Consider the following 21,108-nt stretch of genomic DNA (forward strand, 5'->3'; position numbering starts at 1 on the left):
CGTACTAAACCAGTTTTATTAATCGTTATGGCCAAATTGAAGCGACAAAAGGCTTAGTCGAAAATTACTCGCTGTTTGCCCAGTGCTTGGACTAGTTACCCTTTTAAGTCATTCTAGTTTGAAGTTTATCATTTAATTCTGTTTAATGTATTTTTTGCTCTTTTGCATGTTATTTCATTCATTTGAGTCTAAATCTCGTATTTATAACTTGTAACCCCTGTATAAAGCATAATCTGTCATTTTCCAACTTAATAATTTACTTTGACGTACTGAATTACTTGTTTCATATGAATATTTCATTTATGCAAATTAGATTCGTATTTGTTCAGGTGGACTTAAACTTCAACTTAAGTTTAACATTTCCTATATTTTTGTTAATTCATTCAATATTCCTAATGTTACATTATAATATTATACATTGACAAGCTGTATAATCAGTTCATTAAACTCATTCGATCATTTATTTTTTGTAAATAGGTACACAAATACGGACCTGCCATAACAGGTGTACAATACGTTATAACAGAAAAAACTATTTTCAAAATAAGACAAACTACCATACTTAGAAACTTTAATGAACTTTTGAAAAGATAAATATTAAGCTTTTTATAAGAAACTAAAACCATTTTCTATATATACTAGCGACCCGCCCCAGCATCGCACGGGTGCAATGCTGATACTAAATGTGTATATTTTTGTTTTGTTTAGATTATTATAGAGAAGGGGAAATCTTCAAAAGATACCCCCTGAATATAGTAAATATACTACAGAATGTCTTTAAATACAACATTCACAGTTTTTTTGTCATTAGACAACACAAACCGGCCGGCACCGCCGCAACCACTATGTTCCTGCATTTTAAATCTGTAATATCTTCGAAAATATTCATTTAAATTACATGTTGTAAAGGGCCATATTGATGTATATTAAATACATAATGTATTTAAAAGTACTTAATTGGATAAGTATTAATGCTGTATTGCTTAAAATCGCTTTGTAAATAAGCCATTATTTCTCGTAAAAAGTAAAGGATAAGAAATGGTTATTGTGGGTTATCCCTAAGAGATAGACATATACCATCCCGGGCTTTTTTGTAGACCCTTTTAAGATGTACAATATTGTAGTACATTATTTTGATCTATCTCGTAGGGTTCAGCCAGCGTTTGCAATGTAAGCGCAAAAAATGTGTCTATTTACGACATCACATTAGAAACTTCTGTTTTCCTACTATATTATGCATGTATTATACATATAAACCTTCCTCTTGAATCACTCTATCTTTTAAAAAAAACCGCATCAAAATCCGTTGCGTAGTTTTAATGATTTAAGCATATATAGGGACAGACAGCAGGAAAGCGACTTTGTTTTATACTATTTAATGACATACATTTTTAACGTTTCTATCCACGTTTTCTTTTCAATATTTTTGGGTCATTTACTCAGAAAAAATATCTAGTTGTAAGGAGCGCAAACCATCTCCAGAGTTACCTCCAGAAAAATTGCCAGAAATATGACATTTGAATTTTCCCTGTTATCTGAAACTACTACAACTAAAATCATAAAAAGAACAGAATTTTTAATAAAAAATTGGCATATCAAACGCCACAATAATCCGGCAATGTAGTAACCGTTCTGGAAACTAGGACGTATTTGAATATTAAGATGTTTAAATATCCATAATTTAAAAACATTTCTTGAAACAAGTTTAAATATTCAAGTAGCTAAATATTTTATTATTTAAAATTGCAAACATGTTGATATCTGGATACCCAATTGGATATTCAAATTTTTGATTTTACTGCTGTCAGCCTGTCAACAGACCAAACCAGAGTTTCTAGTAGGTCCTTCGTCTTATGTTACAGGAAATGTGTAGCGAAGATACTATGGTAAATTACATATTTATTAATAACTCCTTTTGATAAATTCGAAATGTTTTATTATAGACCCACTTGGCGGTTTTACTTTTTTTGTTAAAGTGCACAAACTCCTGAAGAAGCGCAAGAATCATTCGCTGGATAACAAAAAAACTTTTAGAACTGGATCCTGGCAGACATTACATTCTAATTGTAAGATTCATTATATCGAACCCCTAAGAGATTATCCCAACAGAGGAGGGTGGATACTTTTTTACTGTCAGGTCAGCGTTCGTAATTATTCCTTTGAAAATATCTTAAAATTCGCTAATGGTCTGGTTCCGGACGACATTGGCGAGTAGACCTTGTTAGTACACGTTGCGTCAAGCTGTCTGCGGACCTTTATTTTATTTTATTTTTTTATTTTTTTTTCGTTTATAAAGCGACTTCGATAACTGTTCGTCCGGGGGCCCCACTCTCGCGCCAAAGATAAATGTATTAGATGCGAGAAAGAAGGAGTCTCACCACACCATTACCATTTAGTATGGATCGGAAAGCGGTTATGTTCGCAGCGGCAATGTCCCTGGCGCTGGTCGCTGCTATTGGACAGCAGACTAGCAGCACGTACAGCTTGGGAAGTCATTTAGACCGGGGGCCGTTTACCACGAAAATACCGCCGATAAACGCGAAAGAAGACACTAACAGTGTTATCTATAATAATAATAATAATAATAATAATAATAATAATAAGGCTGACGAAGACGAGAGTGTAGGATTAAGTAGTGATTTGAATTTAAGTGCAATATTTAAGAATCCGGAGGCTCTTCAGAGACGTATAGAGATGAGCACCGAATTTTTCATCGTTCCGAAAACGCCCACGACCACGACCACAACTAAAACGAGCTCAACCACCAACAAATGTACAGATTGTGGCGCGGTTCCGGGGAGTAGCTCGGTTAATTTCGGTATACTTAGAAATGAGATTTGGGTTATCCCTCTGCTATCCTGTGCGGGATTGACTATGTTGCTTATAATTGCTTTCGAAATTTTCGTTTTGTGCAAAGCCCGGCAAACAATTCCTAGCAGGAGGCACTTGTTTTTGGGACAAATGTTGCTGTTGGGACTGTTCTTTGGGGCCACGGTTTCGGCAATAATAACCATGTCTCCTACGCAACTCACGTGCGCGGTGGTACGTTTTGGAACTGGGGTTGCGTACGCTATTATATTTTCGTCCCTCTTGGTGAAATGCATATTTCTCATAAGTTTGAATAGTGGCGTATATCTCCCTGCTTCGTACCAGGGCTTGCTATTATTTTTCGCCATCCTCGTCCAAATAGCCATCGGAATCCAATGGTTGTTCACCAATCCTCCGATTGTGGACACGGTAAATTTTGACAATGCGGTCGCGCCACAACTATCAGTAACTGCAGATGACATAGCCAGTTCGATGATAGTGCCCCTATGTCGCACCACGTACGTCAGTATGCTGTGGTCGTTGATCTACGTCATTTTCCTGATACTTTTCGTCACGCTGCTAGCATTTAAATCGAGAGGCATCTGCGATAATTACAGGGAAGCACAATTCATCGGTCTGTCGGTCGGTTGCAGTATACCGATGTGGTTGGTGTGGATCGCGAGCGGTTTCGTGGTCAATGAGAGGCACAAGGACGCATGTTTAGCATTCGGTCTCGTCGTTACTTCTATCGTCGTATTCCTCGTAATGTTCATGCCTAAAAGTCGTCAATTGGCCGCGATGGGCAAGGAAGGTCTCTACCTGGAGGATCGGGAGGAACGATTCAGCTCGCTCAGTCGAGCCGGATCAGGATATTCTCCCTCCTTTTACCACTTCAAACCGACCAAATATGGAGTCATAAGTCACAAACATCCGGCAGCCTCGCTATCCAGAGGTACGTATGCATAATATATACTTACAAAACCTACACATATGTACTATATAGTACATAAATGTCCCAACCAATCTGAAAAATTTGCCATTTTTAATACCACTAGGTAATTAAGAAAACAGCGTTGACCGAAAATACAACTTCTTTAAAAATCTCTAACATAAATATGTATCCCAAAAATCGCCATTTTTTAACTTTACATTCCAATGAAGCAGATATGTTGCTACTTAATAAATGTTATAAAGATGAAGTCAATTATTACATAAAATTTAAAGCAATTATCGCATAAAATATAAATAGGTCCCACTGCACTTTAAATTATCGTTTTACTGCAGTTATATATTCCACATTCCCCATCAAGACTACTTATGGAGTACGAACTCAAATGGAAGAATTGACAAAATATGTTCTTACAAAACGTACTTTTATTGATTTTTACTTTTCAAAGTTGTCTTTAATATCTAGCATTTTCATTTTAAATCAAGTAAATTATTTATTTTATAATCTCGAAGAACAAACTGCCTATATTCCCAGACTGACATTTCGGTACGTATGCACTCAAGTGGTCTAAATCCAGAGATCTAAACATGCCAAATCGATCTTGCTTTACAAAATTGATTTTCAAATGTAAACGGTCGAGCGGTATGGATAGTCGGTTAGTATACTAGCGAGCTTGAGTTCTAATCAGGACCGACGCCAGTTCTTTTTTCTTTTTTTATCTGAGTCACAATATCTAATACAAACGCAATATTTGACAATTCAGCTTATTAGTTAGCTTTCAAAGAATCACTTCTGCGCTCTGTTCTTATTGGTTGCGAAGACGTATTCTAAAATGCCGAATTTTACACATTGGCTTCGGAATATGTATATATTATATTACGTATATGTATGTATAAATACTTATACTTTATTATTATTGTTATCGCGGAACTGCATCAAGACGATGCCTTCGACATGTTAATGAGTGAACGGCTGGAATTTTAAACTGCAGCCTGCTGCGTGCGAGTGGCGCATTTTTATAATGTGCCAATAGATAGCCGCATCTTGGAAGGTCGAATCTTTTTATCTTTATACTTTAAACGCAACCCTTTTCTGTATCCATATACCTTCAGGTATCGTGTGGAGTATCCGCCAAGGATATGTGTGCTGCATGATACTTGTAAAATGCATTTTCTTATACATTACACGTATACCTAGTATAAAAATGTCTCAGGTTCTTTATGACAAGCTAACACTATGAAATCGTTTAGTTTTTCCCAATATTTATTAAATATTTTTACATTTTTATCCGCCAAGGGGCCGTTCGTAGAATATATTCGCAAACAGGGTACAGGCAGGGATATTGTTTAGCGTTTTATATTACGAAATATGATTTCTATAGTATATTTCGGTAAACGTGACGTTCGTAGTTCTTCACATTTACATTTATTTTTTTTGCTGGTAGATACAGAAGCTATTAAAATCATAGAAATTAACAGACCAGGAACGTCTCCACTACACGGAAAGAAAAATATTACAAAAATTAGCATGTTGTCTTATAATCCAGGTGCTTTTGACTGGTAATGGAAAAATTACCATGCCAGCACGGTAAAAATTTCTTATGCTTTCCAGTAAAGTTTATAAGGTTCTCCTATAAAAATTATTGGACAAATATTGAATATTGTCAACATATATGTCTCTTGCACTTACTTTGTAATGACGAACATGGTAGATTTTCCTCTCCGTGTAGAGATCGGCCGAGTTCTCGATTTGGATCCGATACCCGGCCGATCTTACACTCCTTTTAGGATCCGGCCGGGTCCCGAATAACGACACCGGGTACCCGACAGTGCCGGGTAATTCTACCAGAGAAGAAATTCAAAAACCAACACCAGGAATAATAATTTAATAATTAAAATTATATCAAGATAGGTCGTTTGTCCTAATTTGTATTATATATTGATTACTATACTAAATTATTTGTTATTTTGATATAGTTCTTGTGCTTATTTTTTTTCTTGTAAAAGAATACATCAGTTTGTCCCAACTGCTACAATTTCTGTCGCTTTATAGACTTTTAGTATTTATTAATGTTAGGCCTGTTTTAACGCTTTCAACTCAACCCCCCTGTTAAAATCCGCCAACCGTGAATTAAAATTTTATTGGTTCAGTGTTTAAGCGATTTTTTGAACGGGACTATGGTTTGGGCATTGGCGAGAGTGGTTGGTATTTAATGGAAAGTATTCGGGAGGACGGCAGTTCGATTTCAGGCCCGTTTGCCAAGGTCCAAGTTTTTCTGTGGTTTCCTTGGATCACTTAGGCAAATGCTGGGGCAATAATATTCCACAGATAATCTTTCATTCTCTTCTGTCTTCATTTCGTCTGTCTCATCTTTCGCACCCGAACCACCACCCACCCATTTCCACGATTCCTGAAAGGAGACTGAAGATGGCCATTTGCCGTACCTTCCGGCGTAAGCCGGAGGGACTGCCCGCCCACCAGCGTTACTGGCTGGTGGGAATGAAACACAAAAGTTTTTTTTGGATAACCGAGTACTCGGCAAAATCACTCCAGTTTCCACCTCTTTTGAAGTTCTTAATTAGCCATCACAGTTGAAATTCAGCTAAATTTCGAGACTAAATAATATTCTTTTTGATTAATATTGTGTTGCAAATTTCTGGTACCAGTTGCGTGAAAAGTGGATCAAAGAACTGCACCCTAACGTCAGACCACGATTAGTTTAAGTTAAATTAATAGAGAAACCGTTAAATGAGTTATTTCATCACATGTTCAGTGTCTAACGATCTACTTCAATAAATTATTATTTATTTAAATGAACGCACTGAAGGCAAGCTGTTGCTACAAATTATTTATTCACAGAACAGTTTTTGTCGTATGAATGTCAGAAATAGGATAGGTACCTATAAGGCATTTGTTACACTTTAAAAAAAGGTTTCAATTCGATTAAAATTTCAACAATTGTGCTGGTCAAATCAAAATTTGTTTTGGCCAATGGTCCCACGCTTTTTCATTACTGACATTTTAATGCAAATTACATTTAAATTGAATACTCTACTCAAAGCGTATCAAACAAATTCTATCTTAATTTTACTTTTTAAACTACTTCACGGTTTTATACCGTAATAAATGTGATTGCAAGCAACCTACATTAAATCGACTTTTAATAGTATGTTTTGGTTTTCTCAAAAATTAACCAATTGCTCAAAGTATTTAATCGTTTTGTAATACTCTATAACATTTTCATTTCTTGACGAAAATTAATAAATTTCCTCACCACAACGAGTTTGCACGTGAGTTTAATTAATAATAGGAAAACATGAAATTTTTAGAAAGTTTTGAAATTTGTCAATCATACCAGCATAAACCCAAAAAGACTTATTTAGTACGTGTGAAACTTCTCTGGTGCCTATAATAATTGCATATTTGCTTCTCTTCTACTAATATATTTCAATGAAGATACTTAAGCAAATTGAAGGGATGAAAACTTTTTACTTCTTTATATGACCATGTCAACGTTTCTCTTTACACTATTAAATCCTCATCAGTGTAAATTATGAAAGTTACAACCGTAACTCCGAGAAACTTTGATCATGATTTTCATAATCTATTGTAATCCGTGTATTTGCCTTAGTTTCCTCATTAATAATTATATAATTAATAAATAATTGTACTATGTATGTGAAAATATTTCAAAAATTGCTTGTGGTAATTAGGGGTAACTGTCATTTAGTTTAAATGCCTACCATTAAAAGCAATGTAGAACCATTACGAATTTTTGATCTGTTTTTGGATTCAACGGTAGGTATTCGATGAAAAAAAAATCAGTGTCTGTACCATATTATGGGTCGAAACAAATGGATCTTTTACGCCACTTATTAGTGGCCTTACAAAGCCAGTACCTAAATTAGTGTTACAACACACATCTGCTTCCGCTTCCGCAATTACAGAAGTTCCGCATACATTTTCACATCCGCTTCTGCATCTGGTTCCTCATTTTTATAACGGAAGTTTATCGGAACTAAACAATTTTAAACTTAAAACGTTTAAGACGTTCAGCTCCCCCTTAGCCAGTTCCCCCAATAATTTCATTTCAAAAATCCTAATACAGTTATAACATTTATTTACATTGTATATTGTTTGCCCAGTGGTGTCCATTTTAAATTAAAAGTGCAATTTTGAAGACAAAAAGAAATTTGAAATTGAAATTTGCTAAATGTAAAATTTGTAACAAAATATTCGCGAAAAGGGTGCATGACCACTACATTAAAAAGTTATCTAAAGTTATTACACTTCCGCTTTCGCATTCGGTTCCGCAAAAATTTAGTATTTACTTTTATTTCCGCTTCTGTTTCCGTTATGACACTTCCGTTGCATTCCTAACCTAGATCTAATCTTTTATTTTTGAGTGAAACATAAAATTGTTGTCATGAAAGTTTATTTCAGAAACATAAGTTAGGTTAAGTTAAGTCGAGTCAGGTTTAATTATTCACATATCACTTTTTTGCTGAGGAATGTACATTATCGAAAGACGAAAATTATTTAAATTCTCCCTCAAACTAGTAATTACTATGTACGAACATGAAATAAATGATACCATTGACAATAGGTTATTTCCGACACGCTGAGCTACGCCGTCGTGCTAATTAGGTAGAAAATATGCAAAAGTATTTCACGTCACAGCGGGTAAACCCAATTAACATTATAGGTTTATATCAAATATTACGAACTTGCATACACATAACTGTATCGCTTTTTGTTAGATGTCAATAGAAAAGTAGCCGTAATACAACATATGTTTTCCTTATTTATTATCATTATATCACAGATGTGATTTATTTGAAATGTAAATGTTCAAAATACAAATACAAAATGCAAATTTGTGTCTATTTATATTTTCTATTTTAAAAGGCTTGGCTATTACCGTGGTCGAATAAAGTTCAGTTATTCTAGCACAGTATTCATAAAATTACGATATTTTTAGTGTTACAACTTTCATAACAATTGATTGGCTTCGACCTAACTTAATGAAAACAAGAAATTCACATTTTTTTTTTACTTAACATTATTATCGAGCAAAACAAAAATACTGGCATGCAAGGGAAGAAAAAGTATTGTAGATAAACAGCGAATGTAAAGGTAAGAGTCAAAGATTAGAAGAAGTGGTTGATTTTAGGTATCTAGGAAGTCATATAAGTCAGGGCGGAAGGAGTATTAGGGATATAAAGCAGAGGTTAGCGCAGGGCCGGGTCGCCTTCAATAAAAAGAAATCACTTTTATGCTCGCGAACGATTAATTTAGAAATTCGAAAAAGAATGTTAAAGGTATATGTTTGGAGCACGGCGCTGTACGGGGGCGAAACATGGACAGTGGGCGCGGCGGAAAAGAAAAGTTTAGAAGTTTATTTTATATCTCTACTCCTCCTTCCACCCTGAATTATCTGACTTCCTAGATACCAAAAATTAGCGACTTCTAATTTTTCTTCTCCTGTTTTTATATTCACTCTCTCGGTATCGCTTCCACTTTGGGTTTGCCTTATTACGGTCCCTTTATAATAAAATACCTAATTTGTGCATGTTATGTACACACTATCCATATTATTTGTACAATTACACGTTATCTTTTCGTTGCAACTATTGTAACCGTGACATAGTTATGAAAATAACTTTGATTTTCACTTGGTGGTATTGAACCAATTTGGTCGATGAAGTGACGCCTACCTAAGCACATATTTTACTTGCGTAACTAACGTGTTGGTACATACTCGTACATATAAAAGTGCACGGATATTGAAACTGGATACCGTATAAAGCCTTTTATTTGCAACAACGAAAGAGATAAAAAAATCACTCTTATATCAAGCAGACTGTTTAATGCGCGTAAAGCCTACATGTGTACGTACAGTCTATTGCAATAGATCTATATACATTATATGTACTTATAACCATATACAGTGCCGACCAGGACATTAAAAATTAACCCATACGGTAGGCATGTTTTCACTGTTAATTAGAGCATGTTCCATCAGTGTCGTTGACGTTTAAAGCAAAATGTGCACGCCGTTACAATGGATGGCGATTTCTCCATCAGCATTCTCCTATATTTTCTACCCCACGTAGACATGAAACAATCAAGTAGCTTACAAAAATAAGGTATAGCCATAACAACGCAAAATGGAAAATAATATGTCTATTATTCTATTATTTGGTTTTTATTAGACAGGCACCTATAATTTTCCCGATTAATATTTTTATTCGATTATGATGCGAGGACAACCTCGGGAAGATACAATATTTCACGAGTCGGAGCGTAGAATGTCAGAACAATGATATAATCGAAGAAGTTTGCGAGCGGTTAATTTAGAAATTTGAAAAAGATTGTTAAAGGTTATGTTTGGAGCGCGGCGTTGTACGGGTGCGAAACATAGTGGGCGCGGCGTATAATGAAAGGTTAGAAGTGTTCGAAATTTAGTGTTACAGGTGAAATAGGCAAGGTAGGTTGGTAGGATACCTTCTCAGACTTAAAGGGCTAATAAGAGACTTATCAGAAGCAAAAACAGGAGTTACGAGGAATAGAGGTAGACCTAGATTAGATTATATTACTGTTCACAAATAGTTAAGGGTGTGGGATGTTATAGTTTTGAGGAAAATGAGAAGATTAGCTCAAGATGTGGAGGTGCGGATCCAACCAGTTTTAAGACTAATAATGATGATGATGAATCTTCTCTAATTGCTTGTTAGCTTGATAGCCTGAATGGCCGTCCAATAACTTTACAAGATCTTAAAAATATGATTTTGTGATTAATTTTTCTTTTTACCACGAAATGATGAGATCGCTCTGCATATCGTATAAATTTTAAGGGCAACGTAAAATGAAAACTAACCCTTAGTGTAGTAATTTGTGCAAGGCATGACATGCCAAAAACTAGGATTAATAAAACGGAACGCGCCAGAAGGATATGTGAGTGTGAGTGAAACACTGATAAAAAATGCTTTGAGAAGAAGGCAAAGATATCCAACAGGGCCTTCGACAAACCAAAAGGAATAGTCCTTCAATAATGAAGAAGTGCTAGAAAACATAAACAGAGCGTACATCCCCGTATGTCTACCAAAGAAATTCACCATTAGAAGTACCGTCAAAGCAAAGAAGAAAATTGGGAAATTTCTTCAACCAGCAAAAGAAAAAAGAGACCTTCTAGCGACACCAGGCACATATCGGATTCCTTGCACGTGTGGAAAAATATACTCACGAACCATAAACGACCTGTCAGCCCAAAACTAAAGGAACATAAACCAAATTAGCTCTGGGATACACCTTAACAAATCAACAGGGCACACCTTAAACAGCATACACCACAGAATCAGATTTGAATATACTGAAGTTTTGACCATCGAATCATCATACTGTTCCAGACCTTGCAGGAAAGTACAAGAATAACTTTAACGGAATAAAAGAACCAGCAAAAATTAATCCTGCCCAGAAAAAACAAGCAATCACGAAACCATCCAAACAGAGACCTCGAACACCGATAAGCCCAAATATAAATACGCACTGTAGAGCATTTCTCACCAGAAATCAATTGTCAATATCAACTGCTCGTATTGGTGAAGAATTCCAAATACAGGTAGTACAACCTTGAGTGTATTTCTACGTATTAAGAGAGAAATCTATTGTTCTCGATTAATTTTCCATTCAATTGGACGTGGAATTTCGTGGCTCAAGTTCATATTTGTCCTGAAGGCTTTCAGGGTTTGCCGTGGTCCAGCGGTAGCCACTGGAGATGTCGTCTCAGTGGTAGGCGAAACCAGAACCAGAACACTGGACCAGAACGTTTATGATCTTATGAACCTTGACCTTAGGTTGCACTACTAAAGTTAAATAATTATACTGAAATTTTAAAGACTAATTGGTTAATATTACGTTTTAAATTCGTTGTTATGGCTGTAAGGAGAAGATCATTTTGTATTTTAGTTTTTTATTCGACAATTTTCTTGAAAGACCCCTATCGCATAGGAAGTACCTACCAAAAGAAGGCGTTCTGTCAGCAACCGCTCTAGTCTAATTACTGTTCGTTTCAAGAAGTTGGAGATATGCCCCTTCCCTTTACTAGGATGTGCCGTAGCATAATTCCAAATTCAATCATTTTTGTCTGCGTAGCTCATTTCTTCACCGATCATCGAGCGATAGCTAGACAAAAGTGTACAGTACCGTTTGCAAAATTATTTAAACTGCCTTTAAAATTTAAGAATATGCTTTATTTAAAAGCATATTTAGCCAAAAATAATAACAAGTGAATTAACTTAAAGCTCTACACACCTATAAAACGTTTGCTTTGTTTTCTATTGTTAAATTATATACATTTTTATTTTAAGAAATTGGTAAACATTTTCGTCTAGCACTGTACATTTCTAGCCGATCTCCTAAGACCGCCCATCGAGAGCTTTGCTCATTCAAGCTTGTTCTAACTATTTCTGTCTTGCTCGCGCCTATTGCGTATTCTTTCTATCTTCGCGCAGATTTCTTCAAGGTCACAATTCAAACAAATTGAAATGGGCTGTAATACTTTTGAACTTCCCAACTATACCTTTAAAATATCACAATACATTTAAGTTTTTTTTTTATACCGGTGCATTTTAACATATAGAACATTTGTAAAACTGTTCCACAATACATATACTGAAATGTAATTCTATTTCTTTTCTCTTCTCCTGTTTCTTTATACATACGTATATTGATATATCTGAATGTCCACCAGAACATTTATAAATTACACAGAGAATTATTAACAAGACTGCTGTTAATATCAAGTCGCGCAATTAGTTGAAATAATTTGGTGTAATCGATTTGACTGTCTGCTGCTCTATATCGAGCATTCTCATGATCGTCTGCAGAAATTGCGTTTCCAATTCGACCAGTTTCCTTAAAAGAACGTAATAATGTCTCAATATCATAACATGTGGGTACTTTATTAGCCAGTATGTATAATTTGTCCATGTTATTGGCAAGTTCTTATAAGAATTGCAATAAAATAAAATTTCTTATTTATTGGGATGTTTTGCATAAAGTATGCTCTTTAAAACCGTCAATATTTAATACATTTAGAGAGATACGTAACCCTACAGAGAGTCTATATATGTATAATATAATATTTAATGAACAACGATATTATAAAATACATTAATTGCTAATCTATGCAGGAAAAAAATGACAAACCAACGGGTTATTGCGGTTGGTTCAATATAAATATTCTTTAGACCAAATATACCATTTAAAAAGGAAATTGGAAATTGACTGTTACAACAATAGCTTAGAAAACTTTAAACATTAAAAAAGACAATCTCTTTTAGTTCATAATCTTCACCAAGGTTTGATGGTCTCCACGAAGTTTGTAGTACCTTTGTATATAATGCAAGTATAATACTAATTTATTGAATAAAGATTCTGCTACTCAAGGGTTACCTTCCAACCAAATTCCAAATTTTAACCCAGAATGTGCAGGACCGTCTTTAATCTAAGGATAAGGCCGGCCCTGACTTTGACAGAGGACTATTTTGTTAAAATAGCCAGAAAAAGTAGATAAACAAAATTATAAACTTACTGAACAATTATTTTTATTTCTTCGCAATCACAATAAACGAATGGATAATTGTAACATGAATCGGAACAGAAACTCCTTTAGCATTCATGGACTAGTCCTTAAAATTCTGTGTCTATTGAAAAGTTTTGATAAAAGCAAAATCGCCAATCAGTTGTCACATTCTATGAATATTAACGACATACTGGTCAACCTTTCTGGAAGCCTAATTTCTTCTTTTTAATTATTCTTTTCAATTTGGAGAAAGAGCACTCCCCAATACTGTTAGTTATCATCATGCCCAAAAAAATTCTCACTGCACTGCCTAAATTTGGAAATGCGTTTTTAATTTTATTTTGTAATTAATAGTCGATTTCCTCAAAATAAGTATATTTTCGCTTGGTGGATGGATCTGGCCGAAACTAGGGGGCACCCGTCGATCGCGGATCAAAAGAATTCTAATGTACATCTTCGTCTCATTGAATAGGCGTCAACATAAGGAATTGCACGGAATTGAGTACAATTTGATATCCTCTAAATCACTGAAATACGCTTAAAAGTTGTTGAATCAGAATAAGAGAGAAAAACAGTATACTTGTCTCGTTTGCTTTATATAAAAGGAAACCAAAAAACAAAAACATTGAACTTGAATCCATACCGGAACTACCAGTTATAGCGAGGCGTTTGGAAAGTAAATTGTCCCACGTTATAATTACTATCCAAACAGGTAATATAATTCATTATTTATCTTTTTTTTTATTATTGTTGTTGTTGTTGTTTGGATCTGTTGACTCAGGCGGCAACAACTGCGCGACAATCGCAGTAGGCCTAATTGGAACAAGTCTCATTAGATGCAGCAGAAATGAAAAGCGGTACTTACAAAACGGAATTTCTATTCATCATTATATCCTGCATCTCGCACGGAGAAATTGTTCATGATCTCTCATTAAACAGCATTTGTCAAAATTGTCGTTTCTGCTCTGGTTTTTACGTTCGACATGCAAATAGATGAGGCCGTTCTACTTAACACTAGATTAATCTTTTTTTTACGGCCCACGAACAATATGTTAATCTTCCTTCTTCGCAGCAATTAATATATTAAATATCCGTAACGGTGATGCATTATTAAAATAAAACGGTTGAATATCATACCTTTCGAAACGTTGGTTAGAGCCTGCCCATCTAATATCTCGTTGGTAATTGTTTTTTTGATTCTGTTTGAAAATTTATTTTTTACATAGCAAGCAAGATATGGACAGCTGAAATCCTTGAAATCTAAAATATGTTAGGGTTAAGTTGGGATGACTATTGATAGTTCCAGAAAAATTGCAAATACCTACAGCCACCATTTTTAAAAGCTAAGCGGAATTTCTTCACTGCGCAGCCTGCGAACGGTTTATGAGACTCCTAACTAGAGCGAGGACGTTCAAAATTGGCATTGTCCGCAATAAAACTGTTGCATTTTCTTACTTACTTACTAGACTAGAGCGGTTGCTAACAGACCGTCTACTTTTACTCACAACAGACATTACAGGGAATATCGTAAACATAGAAAAGAGATGTCAGGTAGGAATTGCAGCGGACACTAATAAAGAAATGGAATAACATTACACCAATTGATGTGCAAAGAAAGAGATATAAGTAGAATTTGAGCACGTTGCCAGAATCGAACTTCAAATAAAGAAAGTTCAACATTCTCAGGAATTTAGGAAAGCAATACGCTAAGATGTAGTTCCAACCAAGCAGTTATAAAGCCGATCCTAAACTTTTGCGTAGGTACCTAAACCTTTTATTCGGTCATCTCTTTTCAAGCATTTCTTAATTTAACAAGGGCGTGTTTAAAACGCAGAAAATAGTTGCAGTTCCAAGTGGAAATAAGAATGAAGATGCATCCATTCTCACATTTATTGAGGACTTTGTCAATCTTGACCGTCCCAACTATACATCTATTGTCACATATTTATTAGATTGCATGTGTACCAATTATTCATCTCTGAGCTACATAGCTCAGAGGTTTCGACCATTGCTTAGCATCCGGGAGGACAGTGGTTTGATTTCGGGTCCGTCTGCCTCGATCGAAGTTTTTCTATGGGTCCTTGGATTTCTTAGGTAAACGCTGGAGCAGTAATATTCCACAGATAATCTTTTACTCTCTTCTATCTTCATTTCGTTCGTCCCATCTTTATTGATTGATAATTTTAAATGCGCCTTCAGCTCTCCGACATCACCTCCAAACACTTTTAATTTTAGTATTGCATAAGGTAATTCGCCAATCCTCCAATCCGACTGTGTATTTCTCCTTAGGATCTTCAAAATCCCTCTATATTTTAATTAAAAGAATCTTAGTTTGTATATGTTGCGGTCACTTTATTCATCAAGCAGATGGCGTTATCTAAAGAATTATATCAACTGGATAATGGCACGTTCCATATATCGTATATCGGGAAAACCTAATATAACGTTCCATCAAAACAGAAAAAATGATAATGACGTATCCTTGTAGTGATGCCGTAAACACAATTATACATTTTAAATTCTTTTAAGCTTTAGCGATTAAGTATTTTAGTACGTATGTTAATGATACGGAAAGTGAAGTGAATCGTTGAAACAATGGAACTGTATTCAACGAGCGTATAACGATAACCATCAAAAGAATAAAATTTGTGACACGAGCCGTGGTCTATTATATGTGCTTGTAATACTCATTAAGGTGTAACTTTTGAAATTCGGAATGGCATTTGTAGTAATAGTAACACAGCACTTACACGGCCATTAAAATTATAAATTTTTAGAGTTTTGTACATTGAAATTGAATACAGTACTTTTTTGTTCGTTCGTCATCACACTGTAATAATTCAACAATTTTTAACCGTCTAAAGAGGCTCTCGAGTCAATCCTTACAAATTCTTTTTTATGTATTATTATGTGGCGTATTGAATTTAGTATACATACTTAGATTTGCAGATGATATAGCAGTATTAACATATAGCAAGGCGGAGTTCGAAATAGCTTTAAATAAAATGAATGTGGTACTGACAAAACAGTATTGTATGGAAATAAATAAAAATAAAACAAAAATACTGGTATGCAAGGGAAGAAAAAGTAGGGAAAGAGCGAATATAAAGATGATATAAAAACAAAAGACGACACGTTATCGGTGCACTAAGTTTATTCGGTATGAACACTAATTATATACTATATACAAAAAAAATTAAAAAAGCAAGTTCGCACACCACACACTACTTCGATATACAAGCTCACACAAAATTCAAAAATGGAAATATAAAAAAAACACAGACAAGCATATACGCAATACAATAATGGAAATATACAAGCACGCACGCAATACCAGATAGAAAATATACAATATAAATAACCCCGACAAGCACACACACAATGAAACCATACAACATATATATACAAAACTTCGGTACGAAAGGAACGGAATATATCTATCTCTCTCTCCCTTGCCGCTGGTGGGTGGAATGTCAGAGATGGTTTTTGATTGCGCTGGGACCAGTATTTATACCAACCTGAGGTAATGAAAAGGGGTGGAATGTAGAGGGGTTGAAGGTGGGGTGATGAAGTGGGGTAAAATTGGTTAAAGAATGAACGAATGTGAGATAACGGGTACTTAGGGAAAAAAAATGAAAAAAATGATGCTGGGAACGAACGTGGCATACTCGAAAACCTAGGATTAAAAAAAAAGAGCAAGTCTGTACGATAACTAGAAGAGAAAACAGAAATTGAAAGAAAGATAGAATTTATAGTGCGGGAAATAAGTAAAGAAATAAATAGAAAATAAAAAAAGGAAATAGATGTCTAGACAAAAAACCAGTTAATGAAAAAAAGAAAAATATTAAAAGAATTGAATAAAATTTAGTTTTCGAAATATGCCTCATGTAGGGGTTGTTGTTGGTAACGGTGAAACTTGTCGGACGGGTTGATAAGGGAAGTAGGTAGGTAAACATACCGGTCGACAAGTCTGGGTATCGTGGAACAAATTTTGCATGTACTTTCCTACCAGGTACAACAAAGAAAGGAGACGAAAAATTAGAAGAACTGGCGGATTTTAGGTATCTATAGGGAGTCAGGAAGTCAGGACGGAATGAGTAGTAGGGATATTAAGCAGAGGATAGGGCAAGGTCGAGTCGCCTTCAATAAAAAGAAGTCACTTCTATGCATGTTTGGAGCGCGGCCGTGTACGGGTGCGAAACATGAACGGTGGGCGCGACGGAAAAGAAAAGGTTAAAAGCGTTCGAAATGTGGTGTTACAGGCGAATGATGAGGATACCGTGGATATAGAAAGTTTTAATGAAGATATATTAGAAAGAATAGAACAAAGGACTCTATAGAAGTCAATAAGATATAGACGAGATAGGTTGGTAGGACACCTTCTCAGGCATGAAGGTCTAGTCAGAGACATATTAGTGACAGAAACGGGAGTTAGAAAGGGTAGGGGTAGACCTACATTATTGTTCGCAAATAGTTAAGTTGAGTTGTGCTAGTTTTAGGGAAATGCGAAGATTAGCTCAGAATAGGAAAGGGTGGAGGTGTGTGTCCAACCAGTCTTAGGACTGACGACCTTATGATGGTGAATTGTTTGAACATTGAACTAATACTGTCTTGATTTGGGTCTAAAGGTCGCTAACACGAGTGGAGGACTTTTTCGTAGGTCCTTCCATCTCCGATGCTGGATGTGGATTCCAGTACTCGTGCTAGTAAAACGTTAGGAAGCAACTCCACCGACGACAATTTAGACCCGAATCAGGACACCTACTGTCCGCGGATGTCTTTGCCAAATTGTTTGAACATTACCTTTACATAATTCTCATCATTTGGACGACTATTTGTTCTTAAGAAAGTTTTCAATTTGTTGAAACATAAATAAGTAAATAAAAACATCCAAATTGCAAAATGGTCTCTACGAATTTCATTCAAATCTCATTAACTTTTTATTGTTTTATTAAAGTAAGATCAAAGCTTCTTTATGGTATAACAATAGCTAATAGGTGCCTGTAACGTATTATACCATCCATTACTTCCTCTTTTCTCATTGTTTAATGTTGACCACGATTGTTTCAAATTTTAAGAAATGGAAATGAATTACTTATGAAATCCGTATGAATCGGTTAACTTTTTACACACCTTTAATTTATAACCCCATTAATAGTGGAAAATTAAGACAAACCATTGAACAGAAACCACAATTGCAATGATTTGCAATAATCGGCGTTCTAATCTCGGTTTTTGGTTTATAAAAAGCATCTAATAAACGTAAACTAGCTCTGTTCGTTCCGAAATTAATTGACCCGATATCTTTCAAGAAAATTAAGACAAGATTCGTAACCAAGAAATAAAACTAGTTAAAGTGTGGAAATATAAGTTAGGTATTTCTAATAATAATTCTGCATACCATAGAGGTATAAGAATAGCGACCTTCTCTAGTGAGATGACAACGTAACACAAGAAGACTGCAGAACATTAGAAATTGCACAGCTTGCATAATGTACGCTGCAAATCGTAAAGCGCCACTAATAAGTTAATTTAGTTTAATGATTTCAGCGGCGGGTCAATTAGGGACTCTTCTCTCGTCATAACCTATGATAAGTCCCTAGATGCAAGATCATCAAACATGTTTCTCCATACTGTAAGCCACCACGTCCACCCATAAAACAAACTAAGGTCATCCACATCCGATCCCATTAAATGTGAAAAAAGCCGAAGCATTAGTAACTGACGTGTGGTAGAAGTTCGTGAAAGTGACTTCGCCCCTTATACCTGTCAAAGGGGGGCGGGCTAGCCCTATCGACATCAGTGTCAAGGGCTAAGCGAAGATGATGATCTCATAAACCCGAGATGGACTACCACTGACAGAGTACAAGTAATCCAGTTAGAAGGATCATCGATCATCAGACCAGTAATGAGACTGGCACTGCTGGAGACCCGGGAGTCCCAGGTGGGGATTCCTCCTGTTTAGCCGTTTTGAGCTTAGATTCTAGCAGCAGTGGTAACACCATGAATGCTGGGGGAGAGAAGATGGCAGCTCGATAGGGTAGCGTTTTTCCACTCGGGTGTCAAGCTTTTTAAGACTGGTAGAGATTAGATAGATTAGAAACTGGTCGTGGTGACTTCGATCACCGTGCACGTGGAGGTCATGATAGGTGTACCGCAAGGTAGAATTCGCCACGTTAAACAAAATACACTGGGGGTAAGAGAGCTTCTGGCCACAGCTATCATCACATTCTATTACGTCGAGCAAAGACTGGCGTTTTTGATATAAAATTGGTGAATGATTTTTTTTCTCGTGGTTGGATATAGCTCTGCAGAATAACCTTGAACCATGAATATGTTATTATCATCATAAGGTCGTCATTCTTAAGACTGGTTGGACACGCATCTCCACTTTTTCTTATTCTGAGCTAATCTTCGGATTTCCCAAAACTAGAACGTCCGACATCTTTAGCTATTTGTGAACAGTAATCTAATCTAAGTCTACCATCGCTCTTTTTAACTTCTGTTTCTGCTTCTAATGCCTCCAACTAGCCCATCATGCTTGAGAAGGTATCTTATCTCGGCTATTTCGCCACGGATACGTAGAACATTACTGTACATATAACCACACCCATTCCCAAAAGGGTATAAGGGATAAACGATATGTAAGGCAATAAATGCGCGGTTTCGCCGTACAGTTCAAGTCTATTTTGTACAATTTTTATGAAGGAAAAGGAATATAATTACCCAAAAGAGTACCTATTTCCGAAATATATAAAAGCGTTCGTATATGGTACAATAACTGTAGCTGCGGTGCTCCACTAACACGTACATTATGTTTGATCGGTCAAGGTTGAAGATTTACCCGTGTTGTGTTATTTAGGTACGACACCTAACAAGGTACGTATCTAACTATTACATACGCTACACAATGCAGTCGGTAGCAGTACCGCGGGTAATTATTCGAAGCATAACACATTTCCTTCCTGGACGAGTAATTACCTTGCATGCTTTAGCGTAGTCAGGCAAGCTAGCAAGACGATATGAGAGAACGACGCGTTCGCGATTGTTCACCTCTCTTCTAAAAGTCTTAAAACCGATGCGACACACGTCCATCCGTCTATCTGTCCGTAGCGCCCCGTCGCATTGGAAAGTCTGCAATAAAACAGTTTCGACCGCGAGACCACGACCGGTACCGCTGACAATGACCGGTGATGGTGCATCTGTTAACCGCCAGCCAAGAGATCGAACAAATCATTCGGAACACGTGCTAAAGTAAAATCACAATACAGCAACGACGGTACTTCAGATCTACGTACAATGTACATAAAACGAACGAAAGGAGACTGACACACGAAAGTTTTTGAATACAGCAGATGCTGTTGAGAAAGTGTAATTCGGGTACTTGAAACTTGAAAGATTGTGAACAAGTCTGACGGTGGTCTCGTCAATAATATAGCGGCATTAATTAGTAGGTCTGTAAAATTTCAATCATCTCTACTGAAGAAATCGTAAAATTGTTAGGACCAGGCAGCATTTGAAACAAAAGGCGATAAATCAAACAAGAACATGTCAAGACTACTCAGTGTTTGAAACGAAATGGCCACTTACTCATAAAACTGTCAGGAAAACATAATTTGTATTTGAAACAAAATTGTATTTAATTGTTAGGAGCTCACAAAAATGTCAGAACTAACAAGCGTTTCAATAAACATTCAACTAATTGACTATAAACTGTCAAAGCATGGGTAGTAATTGAATCAATATTATACCAAGTTGGTATATA

General features: G+C 35.8%; 1 protein-coding gene and 1 long non-coding RNA gene across 3 annotated transcripts in view; one reads left to right on the forward strand and one right to left on the reverse strand.

Moving 5' to 3' along the window:
* Positions 1 to 21,108, reverse strand: part of LOC108737628 — a 77,861-nt gene that overhangs the window by 34,714 nt on the left and 22,039 nt on the right. The gene's annotated exons all lie outside the window — the stretch shown is intronic.
* The window catches only part of LOC108737575 (metabotropic glutamate receptor 3), a 39,225-nt gene continuing 20,526 nt past the window's right edge, over positions 2,410 to 21,108 (forward strand). For both annotated transcript variants that reach the window (XM_018470496.1, XM_018470505.1), the window contains exon 1: positions 2,410 to 3,760. In XM_018470496.1, coding sequence (XP_018325998.1) covers positions 2,416 to 3,760 — 1,345 coding nt within the window. In that variant the 5' untranslated portion in view covers positions 2,410 to 2,415. The remainder of the gene's footprint in view (positions 3,761 to 21,108) is intronic.

The sequence above is a fragment of the Agrilus planipennis genome, unplaced genomic scaffold (genome assembly GCF_000699045.2).
Source record: "Agrilus planipennis isolate EAB-ADULT unplaced genomic scaffold, Apla_2.0 scaffold14, whole genome shotgun sequence".
Classification (NCBI taxonomy): Eukaryota; Metazoa; Arthropoda; class Insecta; order Coleoptera; family Buprestidae; genus Agrilus; species Agrilus planipennis.